This window comes from Pristis pectinata, chromosome 8, assembly GCF_009764475.1.
Source record: "Pristis pectinata isolate sPriPec2 chromosome 8, sPriPec2.1.pri, whole genome shotgun sequence".
Taxonomy (NCBI): domain Eukaryota; kingdom Metazoa; phylum Chordata; class Chondrichthyes; order Rhinopristiformes; family Pristidae; genus Pristis; species Pristis pectinata.
Window position 1 is genome coordinate 48,822,571 of NC_067412.1, and position 17,240 is coordinate 48,839,810.

Here is a 17,240-nt window from a genome sequence, read left to right on the forward strand (position 1 = left end):
TTGGGCAGACGGGAACTTACGGGAGGGTGTTGTCGGGTAAATGCTTGGTAAAGGATGGGGTTGTGGAATAGAGATCGAACAGCACCCGATATCATGTGCCACCACCACTTGTATAGAGAGGATATGTGGATCTGGAGTGGGGGGGTGGGGTGGGGGTGGTGGTGGTTTAGGTGTGAGTGTGCCACCACTAGGTGTATTAAAATTACTTGAAGGGGAGTGATGGGTTTGTGGGGAAGGGAACAGAACCCATGTAAAATTGTCTAATGTCTCTTTAGAATGGCTAACCAGGGAGAATTACTTGAGAGAGTATGGGAGAAACGTTGTTGGAATCTCTTGGTATTCTCAGATGCCCAGTCCACAGCAATCGGGTAATGTAACCTGTTACCGGGCCAAGGAAGGGTATGTGTTCCTTTTTGATGGTACTTACACTACCGCCACCCCCACTCTGTCAGCCTGGTTTGCAATAGGGATGATCGGGCCGGTCACGGTCCCCTGCCCCCTGAAGACTCACGTCCGATGAAGACATGGTGCGGTCAGTTAGTGAGGAGTTCTGAGAGGACTGGAGGGATACTATTACGTTGGGATCTCCCTTATCATCATTAGGCTCTGGGTTTCTGAGTACTCTCCCTCTGGGGGGTTCGGCAGGAACTATAGCCGCAAAAAAAAACCAGACCTACCTTATTTGTGGACTAGCCATGCTGGGAAACGGTACCATAAAGGGCCTGGAGGCAGTGAACCAGGAGCTGGCAGAGCCTCGACTTTATGCCCAGCAGACCCGGTATGCTGTGGACTACCATTTGGCTCAGCAAGGAGGAGTATGTGCCATAGTAGGGGACAAATGTGTCACCAATGTGAGAGATGAGTCCTACAACATTTGCCATGCCATTCAGGACATTCAGAAGCAAGTAGATAGCTTTAGGCAGGGACTTACAGGAGGAGCGGGTTGGTTGCGGTGGCTATTAGGAGGATCATGGGCATCATACCTGCTGCATGGAATAGTGGGCTTAATCGTTATTATTATAGTATGCTGTGTGGTGCTGGCCTGTTTAAATACTTGTTGCAAGGTACTTATTAATAAACTCTCGGCCCCGTTCTCGGCGCCTCTCTAGGTTATCATGAAATGATAACAGGAGGGAATGAGGAAGTAAAGGGTTAAGAAACTGTGACTGACTGTATCTATACATATAGCTGATGGAAAAATAACTTGCAAGCAAGAGCAGGCAAGCTACTGACTCAAGCTAGGTGCTAATTGTTGTGTCCGGGACCTTGGTGGCAGGCCAATATAGTAGACGATAAAGGTGGTGGGTGTAATAAACAGACTGGAGGAAGCTTGTTTTAAACAATGAGGGTGATACCTGTCTTTGAATCTCTTGATTATAACTCAGTTATATTGGACAACAGGTGCGCTGTCTGTCTTTGGTTCTCTGCGGCCTGACCGAAATTCGTGGAGCTGAATTCATTAAGTGTGTGTGACAATATCTGTATAAATTACTGTCTGCTGCTTTGGACTGCGGAGACCTCCGATAAAGACTCTACATGAGAGTTTGAGGAGAAATCTCCCACAGAATACTGCTAATAAACGCGCTTTATCGAATCAACCTTGTGGCACTGTGTTACTTTGCAGCAGACAGAAGTGGGAACTCAAAATCGGGACAACATTTGCTTCCTCTCTTTCACCCCATACTTTATACACTCTTTCGATTTAAACTTGCCTGCTGACTACCAACTTCTGGACCTATCTTACTCTTCTTCCTTATAAAAATTCATTGCATGTTTCATGTACTACTCGTTCCATCTCTTCCATTTTGTACCATTCCTTATCCTTGTTTACTCTCTCAAAGACTGAGCTACTTCCTGTAGGGTAGCCTTATAATAATTGTTGAGAATCCTGTCATAAATGCTGGTCCTTCAAGTTTTTCAACCCCTCCTTTGGTATCTCTTTACCAGTGTTCTGGTTCTACTCGTTTTAAGTAACATTAACATGTTACTTCATTAACATGTTCCTGGTCAATTTAAGGTACTTATTCTGTCTAAGACTATCAGTCTGCTTTCAACATAGCACCACAGTCCTCCATTCCAAGTACTGCCCCAACTATTGTATTCTGCAAGTTTTAATCTTTATTCTGTTTCAGCATATTGCTTGCAGTTAGCAATGTTTTTGATTAAACTGAACATTATGCTTTGCTTTTCAACCTAATGCCATTTTAATGTTATATATGCTTTAACAATCTTTACTAATCAATTTCAATAATATTAAGGAACACAGTAAATTGGCCTTTGCATTTAAAACATTTTATAATTAGTTTAAGCTTCCTCGTACAACATTCACAAAAATAAATTGTGTAGTAAACTTTATAAAATTGAATCAGATGGGCAAATACATTTAAATTCTTATTTAACAAGTGGAGTAAGTTTTCCGTCATTAACATCCAGTACCTAAATCTACAAAAAAAAACTGACCTTTCCAAAAGATCCCTGACCAAGGACCTTCAACAGTTCAAACTGTGTGGGATCAGCCCTCTCACACCCTTCCTTCACATGGTGTGTGATTGCAATCTCCTTGAATCTTCCTTCATCCTGAAGAAACAAAATTTAGAACATGGTTAAACAACAGATAGGAACCAATATTTTAACAAAAATATCCCACAAAATTAACAGATGGAATGTGTTATTTTGTTAGTATGAAGAATGCTTAGAAAGACAAGAATGTTTTACTCAGGCACAAAGTAAGTTCACAAATATTAAAAAATAAGTCTGTAAGACTACTTAGCAATGACCAGTTTTCATATTCTCAGACAAAAAATACCTAAGTCATTGAGCATTGCAGCTCTTGATTGTTTTACACTGAGCCATTAGCACCTAATTCCAAAGTCCCCACAGCCAGCTAATATCGGACAAGTTAAGCTTTGCTCGAGATTATTCTGGTGCCCAGGCTCAGATGGGAGGAACTATTAGTCGAGATAGACACATGCTCATTGGTGCCAATGGAAACTGGATAAAGATGCCATTCTCATAGCTTTGTGAAAATGTCAGCCCTTATTTCATCGGGTAGCACAGAGGTTTCTAACATGTGGGTACCAAATCTTTCTCTCAAAGCCTATTCATCCTAATCCTGAGGAAAGAGCAAATGCCAAAAGAGCAGTTCTAGAAAGATGGTACAACATTTTTTTTGTTAAGTATAGGGACACAACACCAAGTTGTTTTAAATGTGGCAGGTGTACAGCATACTATAACATCATTCAAAGATCTAGACCTCAAACCTACACAGTTTTTAGTTTACCAGACAACAGTGATCTCTGGTGCCCATATGCTTTACAAACACGGACTACCAAAAGGATGCACCTCTCAAAGTATTGGAGAAGTACTACCAATGCTATCTCTACAACATTCTCCAAATCCACTAGCAGAATAAGTAACCCAATATCAGCATCTTCTCCCTGGCGAATATCCCAGCTTCAAGGCTCTATTCACATTTGCCTGGCTCCAATGAACAGACTACATCACTTGCAAGCTCAATGCAAAGAGAGTAGAAAACAAATTCCATCACAACAAGAGATTACCAAGAGGGAATGGAAATGCTTCAAGGATATTCTCAAAGCCTCCTTGTCTCATGGGATTCCTGACCTGTGACTGATCAAAATGGAGGAGCAGCATCCAGGAAGGCACAGGTGGTGGTTCTGAAGAAGGGTCCTGACCCGAAACGTTGACCACCTGCTTTTCTCCACGTATGCTGCCTGGCCTGCTGAGTTCCTCCAGCATCATAGTGTTTTTCATTCAGGCACAGAGAACACTGAATCTCTTTACTGGAGAAGGTGTAAGGCCAGCAAGAACAGAAGGAGCTATCACCTCCTATACTACCCACCTACCTACCCCGCAGGGCTTCTTCTGCCCCATCTGTGGCAAAGTTTTCAGATCCTGCATTTTTCTGAGTGGAAGCCTGTTATCCTTGACACCAAGAGACTGCCTAAGGAGTACACTATACCTACTAAATCAGAAGTAACTGCATTGAAGGGCAGGGACTGGTGGTAATAGAAATAAAATGCAATGCAAAAATTATTCTTGTGTTTCTATAGCTTTACCTTTGGCAATGGAATTTATCTTCAACCAAAACAATGCTAACTGTACAAACCAACCAGATTAATCAACCAGAAACTGTGAAACAAAGCAAAATGAACAACACTGTAAAGATTAACGAAAGGATAGGAAAATATTTCACTTACAAATTAGCCATTTGGGTGAATACTCCAGTGCTAACTAACCCTGCATCAGCCACGTTTTAGCTGATAATACTTTCAGCTGAGATAGAAAGCTCTGGGTTCAAGTCCCACTTTTGCACAAAAATCTAGGATGACACTCTACTGCAGTACTAAGAAGCTTCTGCAATGTCAGAGATGCCAGCCTTTGGATGAGGCCCAGTCTGTTCTTCAAGTGGAAGGTTCCGTGACACAATTTAAAAGTGGCACAGGGGTTATCTATCCTCTTCATCCTGGCCAACATTTATCCCTCAGCTCTTTGAGATGTTGTGAAAGAATGCAGAAGCCAGTACATAAAAATAAATTTATTGTGCTCATGACCAGCCCCCCCTCCTTGGACTCTGCCTTTACCTCTCGTTGTCTTGGTGTAGCAGTCAGCATAACCAAAGACCCCACCCACCCGGGACATTCTATCTTTTCTCCTCTTCCATCGGGTCGAATATACAGGTGCCTGAGGGCACGTACCACCAGACTTAGAACAGCTTCTACCCCACTGTGATAAGACTATTGAACAGTTCCCTTATACAATGAGAAGGACTATGACCTCACATCACTTGTTGTGACCTTGCACCTTATTGCACTGCACTCTGTAGCTGTGACACTTTACTCTGTACTGTTACTGTTTTCACCTGTACTACATCAACGCACTTTGTACTAACTCAATGTAACTGCACTGTGTAACGAATTGACCTGTACAATCGGTTCATAAGACAAGCTTTTCACTGTACCTTGGTACAAGTGACAATAATAAACCAATACCAATTAACCTGTTTCAAATAAGTTTTCTAGACTGATCATTTTTTACTCAATTTAAAAGGTTTCTGGAGGCTTAACTGATGTGGTTTTATTTGTCCTGTGTTACAATAAAGGTGCAGTCCCTGGTGATTTCTTGTCCTTTTCCAAGCACAATATCTGTAAACCCTGAATGTGAATGCAGAACCAAACAGAAGCAAATTTGCATACCATGTCAACACAAACAAAATTCGGTTACATAATGGTGCACACTATGCACTACATGCCTTCTACTTAATAAATCAAATGGAACAAACAGAGAGCTGTTCCAGAAATGAAGGATTCATGACTCAAATCTTGAAATAAAAGCACAAACACCCACATTACAGCCCACTGCAAGCTTGAATCATACATGCAGTTACTAACAGACTATTTCTGTCAGAAGGGCACATAATGCAAAAAATATATTTTCAGGATGTTTTTCTCATGGATATTATGGAAGCAAACCATAATTTGAAATGTCTATTTTCCCAACTATCCCAGACGTGATCAATCTTACTTAGATAGAATCTCAAAGAATCTTATAACCTAAAAGCCAGTCATTCAGCCCAATGATTCTATTTTGGGGACTGTGCTCCATACAAGCTTTCTCCCACCTTTCCTAATCTCAGCCTATGATATACTTGCATTCCCTTTCTCTCTCTCATGTACATGCGTTCAATTTGCAGCTGACAAAATGGATTACTCAGGGCAAATACAGTTGAGTTTTGACAATTTTTTTTTAAATTTTATTTACAGCGTGGTAACAGGACCTTCTGGCTTAACGAGTCCGCGCCGCCCATTTTAAACCCAAATTAACCTACCCTGACGTCTTTGGAATGTGGGAGGAAACCGGAGCACCTGGAGGAAACCCACGCAGACACGGGAGAACATACAAACTCCTTACAGACAGCGACGGGAAAAATATATGCCAACATGTAGAATGGGCTGCCGGAAATGGTGATGGAGGCTGATACGATAGGGTCTTTCAAGAGACTGTTAGATCTGTATATGGAGCTGAGTAAAATAGAGGGCTACGGGTAAGCCTAGTAATTTCTAGGGTAGGGACATGTTTGGCACAGCTTTGTGGGCCGAAGGGCCTGAATTGTGCTGTAATTATTCTATGTTCTAACATATCTGCTCAAAAAATATATGCCAACACCAAGCAAGAACCCACCCAGAATAACCAATAATGTTTAAATCTACATATTTGTGGCATTTTAGAAAGCATGAACAGGAGTGAGGAGATACAAATCGTTTGGTGCAACTACACTCGAGACGAACCACGATGTTTCACACAGAACCATTTTCCTTAGACCATGGGATTAATGTAGGATTAGTGTAAGAGTGGTGGATGATCAGCTTGGACCTGGTGGGTCAAAGAGCCTGTTTCCGTAATGTAAGATACTGTGAACTATTCTCCTAGATTCTTGGCTCACAGAACCTAGTCTCCTAGATTCCAATCTACAATAATACCAACATTAAAATGGCTTTAATTAACAAATGGGAATTAAAAAAATCAATTTCTGAATAAAGCATGCTTTATTCTGTTACCTCTTGGTTCACCACAAAAATGAGGATTGATTGAACCAACACGGTACATGGATTTAAAAATGGAAAAAAAGCAGATACCCATGTAGAGTTTCAACCATATTTAACCATATATAACTCAGCATTCTAAATTAGCACTAAATCTTTTAGTTCCATCAAAAATTTAAAAAAATTGAAACAAACTACATTTTTCAAAAGAGCAAACCCACTTTTAAAAGACTAAACTGCACTCAATGGATGGCCACATTAGTTCAAGATATCTGAAGGCCTTGGTCCAATATGGCAGGCCTTGTGATGCTCAAGAGAAAAGGCAGAAGACACTTTAGTAATATTATTCTGAAATCAACACATTATTCCTGAACATTGTTAACATGAAATAAGAACAATTTATTATTTCAAAGGCATGTACAACTCCTTCAAAGGTACAATGTAACTTGAGTTGGTAATACAATTGATATAGTAAATTTCCATATGCTGAGTAAACTTTCCAAAGAGACAATTTTTAAGTTGTTGGGTGATAAAATGACTCTTTACTTGGGCTTTGTGTGTAATTGAAACAAATCAACCAGTAAAGGTAGGGCTGATTAGAGACAAAGGTGGGAAGATATGCCTGGAAGCTGTGGAAGTGGATGAGGTCCTCAATGAATACTTCTCTTCAGTATTCACCAAGGAGAGGGGTCTTGATGACGCTGAGGACAGTGTTGGTAAGGTTAATGTTCTGGAGCATGTAGATATCAAGAGTGTTGGAGCTGTTAGAAAATACTAGGACAGATAAGTCCCCGGGGCCTGACGGAATATTCCCCAGGATGCACCGCGAGGTGAGGAAGGAGATTGCCGAACTGTTGGCTAGGATCTTTGAGTCCTCGTTGTCCACGGGAATGGTACCGGAGGATTGGAGGGTGGCAAATGTTGTCTCCTTATTCAAAAAAGGTAGCAGGGATAGTCCAGGGAATTATAGACCAGTGAGCCTTACATCTGTGGTGGGCAAGATGTTGGAAAGGATTCTTAGAGATAGGATCTATGGGCATTTAGAGAATCAGGGTCTGATCAGGGACAGCCAGCATGGACTTGTGAAGGGAAGATCATGTCTCACAAGCCTGATAAGGTTCTTTGAGGAGGTGACCAGGAAGATTGATAAGGGTAGTGCAGTAGATGTGGTCTACATGGATTTTAGTAAGGCATTTGACAAGGTTCCACATGGTAGGCTTCTTCAGAAGGTCAGAGGGCATGGGATCCAGGAAGGCTTGGCCATGTGGATTCAGAATTGGCTTGCCTGTAGAAAGCAGAAGGTTGTGGTGGAGGGAGTGCATTCAGATTGGAGGGCTGTGACTAGCGGTGTCCCACAAGGATCAGTTCTGGAACCTCTACTTTTCATGATTTTTGTTAATGATTTGGATGAGGGTGTGGAAGGGTGGGTTGGCAAGTTTGCAGACAACACAAAGGTTGGTGGTGTTGTGGATAGTGTGGAGGATTATCGAAGATTGCAGAGGGACATTGATTGGATGCAGAGCTGGGCTGAGAATTGGCAGATGGAGTTCAATCCGGAGAAGTGTGAGGTGGTACACTTTGGAAGGACTAACTCCAAGGCGGAATACAAAGTTAATGGCAGGATTCTGGGCAGTGTGGAGGAGCAGAGGGATCTGGGGGTTCATATCCACAGATCCCTGAAAGTTGCCTCACAGGTGGATAGGATAGTTAAGAAAGCTTATAGGATGTTAGCATAAATCGTGGGATTGAGTTTAAGAGCCGCAAAGTAATAATGCAGCTCTACAAAACTCTGGTTGGACCACACTTGGAGTACTGTGTCCAGTTCTAGTCACCTCATTATAGGAAGGATGTGGAAGTGTTGGGAAGGGTGCAGAGGAGATTTACCAGGATGCTGCCTGGTTTAGAGAGTATGCATTATGAGGAAAGACTAAGGGAGCTAGGGCTTTATTCTTTGGAGAGGAGGATGAGAGGAGACATGATAGAGGTATACAAAATATTAAGAAGAATAGATAGACAGCCAGTGCCTCTTTCCCAGGGAACCAATGCTCAATACAAGAGGGCATGGCTTTAAAGTAATGGGTGGGAAGTTCAAGGGAGATATCAGAGGGAGTTTTTTTTTTAACCCAGAGTGTGGTTGGGGCATGGAATACGCTGCCTGGGGTGGTGGAGGAGGAAGGTACATTGGTCAAATTCAAGGGATTGCTAGATAAGCATATGGAGGAGTTTAAAATAGAGGGATATGTGGGAGGAAGGGGTTAGATAGTCTTAGGTGAGGTTTAAAGGTCGGCACAACATTGTGGGCTGAAGGGCCTGTATTGTGCTGTACTGTTCTATGATTCTATGAATACTATCTGATTATGCAGATAACATCTGATACCATCCAAGTAAAATCTGACCAATGTCAATCCACTACAAATGTGGAGAAACTAAAAATGACCCATTCACAAATATACGTTATGTGCCAGGTTTGAAACCAAACCATTCAGCTTCCAGACAAAAAACATGGAAAGATATTGCTATAAAATTGGAACTTGGTCACTTGAACATTATTATCAATAATAGCATTTGGCGAAATACAAATGAAATCTGTGCAAAAAGGAAAAGTGGTCTGCATTGATATGGTGCCTTTTGTGACCTTCGGATATCAATAAGTTCATTACAGTCACTGTAGTATTTTATGAACTGCTGTTAATGCTATTATCTGGAGAGACAACTAATTCAAATGCACCAAAGCCCCACAAACAGCAATGATAATTAAAGCTTTTCGCTTGATTATTTTTGTCCCCAAGCATCATTTTGACTGACCTTAGCAGATGGGCCATTGGAAATGTGTCAATAATAATGAGTTCTGGAAATTTAAAAAAAATAAGTGTTTCTGCATAACACCCACACACTATGAAATTACAATGCACATCCATTACCTTGTGCATAAATTATAACGAACTCACATTATATGCCTTAACCTTATATTCCTTGATTTTAAGTGCCTCCATTTCACAAAGAGCAAGTTGCTACAATTATCAAACAAACAATTATGGCAATCAGTTCTGGGTCCTGGTTGAAGACACTAGGAAAACTCAATTTTCCTCAAATAATGTTAACAAATTACTATTAAGTAGCAATTCAGTGCAAAAATATAATCCCAGTGAAAACCACTTGGATGAGAAAATACAGACCTGCATAATTATTCAATTTTGTATATTAGAAGGAGTTTCTTGTATGAATCAAGGCAAAGGACATCAATACTGGAAGAACAAGTTCTTTATCGCCACTGACAAACATTTCCTTGTCAATAATAACATAACCAAAATAGAGAATAAAATGTGCTTTTTACCCAATGCACCTCCAGACTTGATTGACGAGTAATTATTTTTGTTTAAACTATTTTCATATCCGTTCTACATGGGAAGACAATCCAAAAAAATGCTAAAACCAGTAACGCTGTAACGTCCAATTACATTTGGTACCATGATTGAGGTATAAGTGTTGGCGAGAGCAATGCCAGAACTCCCAACTTATTCCTTGAAAAGTATCATGAGGGGCTCCACGTTCACCTAAGCCATAACTGAAAAATTCAGTCAAAGACTATTTATCCAATAATATTTACTCCTTCAGCACTGAATTAAAATATAAACTTGAATTACGTAATCTATTCCCAGAGTGGGACTTCCACATTCACCTGAGAAGCAACGTTCTCCCTGTGTCTGTGTGGGTTTCCTCCAGGTGCTCCTGTTTCCTCCCACATTCCAAAGACGTACGGGTTAGGAAGTTGTGGGCATGCTATGTTGGCACCGGAAACGTGGCGACACTTGCGGGCTACCCCCAGAACACTACGCAAAAAGATGTATTTCACTGTTTTCGATGTACATGTCACTAATAAAGATATCTTATCTAAGAATGTCACCAATAAGCTTTAGCTAACTCAAACTTCTCAAAGTTAACTTGAGGAGATGATTAAGTATCAATGAGAGTAGCGTGGTTGATGTAATCTAAATGGACTTCAGTAAGGCCTTTGACAAGGTCCCAGGTGAGAGGATTGCCCCAGAAGGCAAGACCCCATGGGATCCAGGTCAATTTGGTAAAAATGAATCTGAATTGGCTTGGTGATGAGGTTGTCTTGCAATTGGAAGTCTGTGATCAGTGATGTATCACAGGGATCGGTACTGGGACCCTTGCTGCTTGTTATATACATTAATCATCTGGATTTGAGTGGAGGAGTTATGTTTAGTAAGTTCTCAGAAGACAAAGATTGGTTGTGTGTTGAAAGTGAAGAGGGTAGCTATCGGCTGCTCAATGATATAGGTAAGATGGACAGAGTAATGGCAGATGGAATTTAATCCTGAAAAAGGATATGAGGATATACACAATGAAAGGCAGGACTCTATGAAGCACTCAAAAACAGAAGTACCTTGGAGTACATGTCCAAGGATCTCTGAAGGTCATAGCACAGGTAGATAACATAGTTAGAAACTATGTTTAAAAACAGTTTAAAAACTATTTAAAAACAGCATTAAGGCTGCATCAAATGGACTGCTGTGAGATGCTCATGTCAAAGGTGCAGTTGGGAAGTCTTTGAAGTGTTCCTTCCATCAGGGATTAACATGCACCTGTGCTCTGTCTGCAATGCCCATCTTGAGCTCCCGGTTGCAAGCCATTTTAACTTCCCTCCTAATTCCCACACTGACTTGTCGGTCCTTGGCCTCCTTCACTGCCAGAGTAAGGTCAAATGCAAACTAGTGGAACAGCGCCCCATTTTCTACCTGGGTAGTCAACAGCCAACAGCATGAACATTGAATTCTCCAATTTCAGGTAAACCGCACCCTCTCTATTCGTTTCTCTCTCCTTCTGATCCACATTGATCCTCACACGCACCCACTTCTTTCCAAAACCTCACTAGCCCCTCGTTAAACAGTTTCTTTCCCCTCCCAAACCTGGTTTCAGCTGCCTATCACCCACACACTCCAGCCACTGGGTCCCCTGTCCTCTCACCCTACTGTTCCTTTCTGCCCAGCATTCCTCCCTTATCTGATTCCACTCATCACTTCCCTTCCTTACCAGATTCCATCCCTTTGCCTCCACAGATGCTGCCTGACCTGCTGAGTTCCTCAAGCAGTTTGCTTCTTGCTCTATATTCAAGTTGGAGATGAATAGATTTTAAGATTTTAATGGAATCTTGGGAAGTGGGTTTAGGTGCAGGGAAAAGGGTGGTGTGAAGTAAAAGATCAGCCTTCATCTTAACAAGTGACGGTGCAGGCATGAGGAGCTGAATGACACTACTCATGTTTCTATTCTCATGTGGCTTGATTTATCCATGGGACAGCTCCTGTAATTAAGACACCAGTGCCCAGATGTTTGTGAGAGGACTTTGAAGAGATCAAATGGACTAAGTGCAGCTTTTTACATCTGAGTTCAAAGCCCAGATTGATTCTGGCTGACCCAGTTAGTATTATGCCGAGTAGATTTTGATGTAGTGGCTGCATATCAAAATGAATGGATTCCTGGGTCATTTAGAAGGCAGATTAGAGTCGACCACTTTGCTGTTCATATATGTCACACATAGGCCAGGCCTAGGAAGGACGGCAGATTTCTTCCTACGAAGGGCAGATTTCTTCACTAGGCTTAGAAACAGATCTTTGTTTTCACAAGAGTCTGGTAAATTTCATTGTCAAATAAACAAGACTTTTTTCCCAATTTTAGAAAAGCTTAGTTTAATTAATTTACTTAAACCCCACAACGGCCAAGGTGGGATTTGAACTGTGTCTCTGGATTGTTCGTTCAGCCTTCAGATTACTAGTCTGGTAACTTAACCACTGAACTACCATACCTCAGAGTTACAATATTAGGAAGGAAAAACAATTTATCACATTTAGAGTGAAAAATAATTGTGAACCACAAGTTTAGTTTCAAAGTAACTCATTTTACCTGAAATAAAAACATCTATTACGCAGAAGAAATAACCAGTCTACATGCAGACATAGTCACATGAAGGAGGCAAGAAAACAAGCAAAGATGTGCAGGGGTTGGCAAAAGTGTTGAAGCACTTTCCCCAATCTTAGTTAGGCTAACTTAACTTTCCTTTTGAAGAAACCCAATTATGACAAAAACGAAACTTCAATTTAAGTTTACAGAAATATTCGACAGAGGAAATATGACCAGACTTAATGTATTTAAATATTCAAGGGCACAAGAACAGGAATAACCATTCATCCTCTTAAGTCTGTTCCACTACCCAATTACACTGACCAGAACTTCAACTCTGTTTAACAATAACCAAGTTTTACGGAAAATGTAGCTCAAAGATACTGACACAGCTATTTGTTATAACTCAAGAGTTTTATTTTTTTGGGGGTTGAGCGCAGGTGAAAAGAAGAGAAATTATTTACAACAGGAATTTAGAAAGTATAGGTTTCAATGCTGCGACCATTTGCATTACACTTTCTTTTGCCAAAGAATTCTTGAAATGAACTACTCCATATTACATACAATATAATTACAAAAGTCATGCAGAAACCAAAAAAGAGATATCCATAACTGCTGCACCTTACTTACACATTGTGAATAGGTTTCATCTGCTACCATAGGTTCATCCACCACCTGATGGCCATTTACCTAAAAAGAGAAAACATGTCCTTTAATGTTGAAACAGGCTGTGGTTATACATATGTAGTTACTGCGATTTTCTACACTTCATGCATTACTAAATAATATTTGTTATGTTTATGGTTTATTTAAGCTTAAAAGTGAACTGGAAGGATGGAAAATAATTTTATTTGCTGTAAATTATCAGGAATGCACAGCCATAAAGAATGAATGCAGTGTAAGAACACTAGAAATAGGGGTCAGACACCCCTCATGATTGTTCTATCACCCTGGCAAATTTGATCATTACTCCACATTCCTACTCAATACCCAGAACCCTCAGATTCCTTTTAGTCCAAAAATCTACCTCAGCCATGAATATACTTAATAATTCAGCATTCACAGCTCTCCGAGGTAGAGTATTCCAAAAATTCACAACCAAAGATTCAACAGTAACTTTGAAAAGAGAATATGATATCCATGTAGAGAAAAAATAATCAACATAGCTGCAAGCAAAGAGGTAAGAGAAATAATTTGATAGCTCTTTCCAAGATGAATGAGACTACAATAATTTCCTTGTGTATTGCATGGTCTAGGGTGATTGTACTGAGCCATTACAATTAAGGACAACATTATTAGGAATGACGGTTGATATCAAGGAGCCATCCAGGGGTTTGAAACAAAAGCCAAAGCCATCCAAGCCAATGGGAACAGCCTTTCTGAAACCTCAACTGAAAGACTAAAATGTTGACCAATCTGCAGAAACTTACCACGACTGTGCAGAAGACAATGCTCTGAAGGCAGCCCTTAAAGGGCTGTATATCCAGGTAGAGCCTCCAGTAAATCTTCAACAGTGAATTAACTATGAAAACTCAACAGTAATTTCATCTTGCCACATTTTCAAATGTAAACGGAACTGTGGTGATCCCAAACATACATCTGAGGAAGCTGGATTTTGTAACCAACTTTACTTAAAAACATGAAAAAGGCAATGAAGACTACAACTGCTAAAGATATACTTGGGAGAAAAAAGTAACATTATCATGTCCCTTATCATAATGTGATAGTTAAAAACCAAATGCAAGGAACTTTAATGCATGGATCCGTCACTGAATTTAAGAAAACACCATCTTCGAAAATTTGTAGACTTCATATCTAATTATATTTTGAAGCTTCTGAACACCATTACACCAAGGTTAAATCACTTCCAGCAGTCAGTCCTCTTCTGAATGTACGTTCGTAAAAGCTGTTTGCACAGAGCTGTTCAGTAAAGCTGTTTAGGACCTGATTCTGCTTTTCTTGTTTTTCTACCCCATTCTCAGATCCGACTTTCAAATTCTTCAAACGTTAAGATTACAAATTATAAATTATAAGAGCCAAATGCTGTGCTTTGCTTTATTAGAACTTTTAAATGTTTTTGATTTCAAATTCATGTACCCATCTGTGCATTAAAGGCTAAGCTTTCTACACTCCAAGATCCATTTTACTGTTTTCCTGCTCAATTGCTATAACTTTTAATGGAACACAGAACAGTACAAGAAACAGGCCCTTCGGCCATGAGGTCTGTACTGACCACGATGCCAAATTAAACAAAGCATATATATCTGCCTGAATGTAGTCTATATCCCTCTATTCCCTGTCTGTTATAGAGTCATAGAGCAATACAGCATGGATACAGGACCTTTAGCTGAACGAGTCCATGCCAACTACAGTGCCCACCCAGCTAGTCCCAATTTCCAGCGTTCGGGCCATATCCCTCTAAATCCTGCCCCTCCACGTACCTATCCAAGTACTTCCTAAATGATACTATTGTACTTGCCTCAACCACTTCTTCAGGCAGCTTATTCCATATACTCACCACCCTCTGCATGAAAAACTTGCCCCTCAGTCCCTTTTAGATCTTTCCCCTCTCGACCTAAGTTTTGGACACCCCTAAACTGGGGAAAAGACTGTTGCCATCCACCTTATCTATGCCTCTCATAATTTTAAACATTTCTATAAGGTCGTCTCTAAGTACTGCTGTTATATCCTCCCTGTTCAAAAAGGCACAGTCCCTCCTCACTTATCTGTACCTCTGTCACACCTGCAGCATCAGTATCCTGGAATATTGACCTGCCTTCACTCAGCCATGTTTCTCTAATGGCTGATATCATCCCAGCCCTCAGAGCCAACCCACACTCTGAGTTCATCCACCTTTCCTGTTACACCTCATGCATTGAAATAAATGCAGTTTAACTGAGCATTCCTTTCCCTGGGTTACTGTGCCCCAGGCTATCCTGATTACTAAACTTGCTTGTTCATGTGCCTGTCTCAATGCCTCTAAAAGGTTGCTATCGTATCTGCTTCCACCACCACCCTTGGCAGCGCGTTCCAGACATCTACCACTGTCTGCGTAAAAACTCTTGCCTCATAATCTCCCTTTAAACTTTCTCCCTCTCACCTTAAAGCTATGCACCCTGGTATTTGACACTTCTACACTGGAAAAGACCGACTTTCTACCCTATCTACACCCCTCATAATTTGATAAACTTTTATCAGTCACTCCTCAGCCTCTGAAGCTGCAGAGAAAACATCCAAGTTGGTCCAACCTCTACTTAATAGCTAATACTCTAATCCAGACAATACCCTGATGAACCTCTTCGGCACCCTCTCCAAAGCTTCTGTAAGCCCTTTCTGTAATGCGGCACCCAGAACTGCGCACAATACTACCAAAAGTGGTCTAACCAAGGTTTTGTGCACCTGCAACATGACTGCTCGACTTCTATATTCAACACCCCAACCAACGAAGGTAAGCTTGCTGTATGCCTTCTTTACCACCCTATCTACTTGCATTGCCACTTTCAATGAGCTATGGACTTGAACCCTGAGATCGCTCTGTATATCAATACTCCCAGGGGTCCTGAAATTTACTGCAGACTTACATGTGACCTCCCAAAGTGCAACACATCACATGTCCAGATTAAACTCAATCTGCCCACATTTCCAATTGATCTATAGTCTGCTGTATCCTTTGACAACCTTCCTCACTATCCACAACTTTGCCAGCTGCTGTCAACCAAAAACTTACTGATCAGCCCAGTTCCACTTCCCATTCCCACACTGACACGTCTGTCCACAGCCTCCTCCACTGCCAGGTCATGGCCAAATGAAAATTACATGAACACCACCTCATATTCCACTTGGGCAGTCCCCAGCCTGGTGGCATGAACATCGAATTCTCAAACTTATGGTAACTGCTCCCCCTCTGTCCCTTCCTCCCCCTGTTCTTTTTTCCTCTCTCCTCCTGATCCAACTGGCCACCATCACCGTTTTCCCCCTCTCCCACCCTGCCCCTCTCCATCTACCATTCACCCACACCTCCCACTTGTTCCCCTCCCCACCTCCCTCCCTTTATTCCATGGTCCATTGTGCTCCCTTTATCAGATTTCATCACCTTTAGCCCTTTGTCACTTCTACCTGTCACCTCCCAGTTTCTGACATCATTCCCACTCTCCCCCTTCCCTCATTTGCCTATCACCCCCTCATCCGGATCCACTTAACACCTGCCAGCTCTTGCTCCACTCCTTCACTTCACCTTTTTATACTGGCTATCTTCCCTCTTTCTTTCCAGTTCAGATGAAGGGTCTTGACCCAAAATGTCGACTATCCATTTCCCTCCATAGATGCTGCCTGACCCACTGAGTTCCTCCAGTACCTTTATCTGTTACTAACAAGCCCACCTAAATATATTTTTGTCCAATTTAATAATATATCTCTCACAAACAACAAAGGTCCCAGCACTGCACTGTCCTGCAAATAGAGGACCTTAAGTGATTATTTCTCATCTGCATTTACCATGGAGAAGGTCATAGAAATTAAGGGAATGAATGGTGATGTCTTGGGACATATCCACATTACAAAACAGAAGGTGCTGGTGGTCTTAAAGCATATTAAGGTGGAGAAATCCCTGGGGCCCTGATCAAGTGTACCCTTGGACATCGTAAGTCTGGCGGATGACATCAAAATTGGTGTATAGTGGATAATGAAGGGATCTAGATCAACTGGGGGAAATGGGCCAAAGAATGGCAGTTGGAATTTAACTTGGACAAGTGTGAGAGA

The 17,240-nt window shown here is 41.3% G+C and overlaps 1 protein-coding gene across 1 annotated transcript in view; it reads right to left on the reverse strand.

Annotated features, from left to right (window-relative positions):
* The window catches only part of rps6kal (ribosomal protein S6 kinase a, like), a 105,561-nt gene that overhangs the window by 67,510 nt on the left and 20,811 nt on the right, over window positions 1-17,240 (reverse strand). Inside the window, exons 2-3 of the mRNA XM_052021940.1 lie at window positions 13,113-13,172; window positions 2,461-2,577 (exon numbers count right to left, since the gene is read on the reverse strand). Coding sequence (XP_051877900.1) covers window positions 2,461-2,577; window positions 13,113-13,172 — 177 coding nt within the window. The remainder of the gene's footprint in view (window positions 1-2,460; window positions 2,578-13,112; window positions 13,173-17,240) is intronic.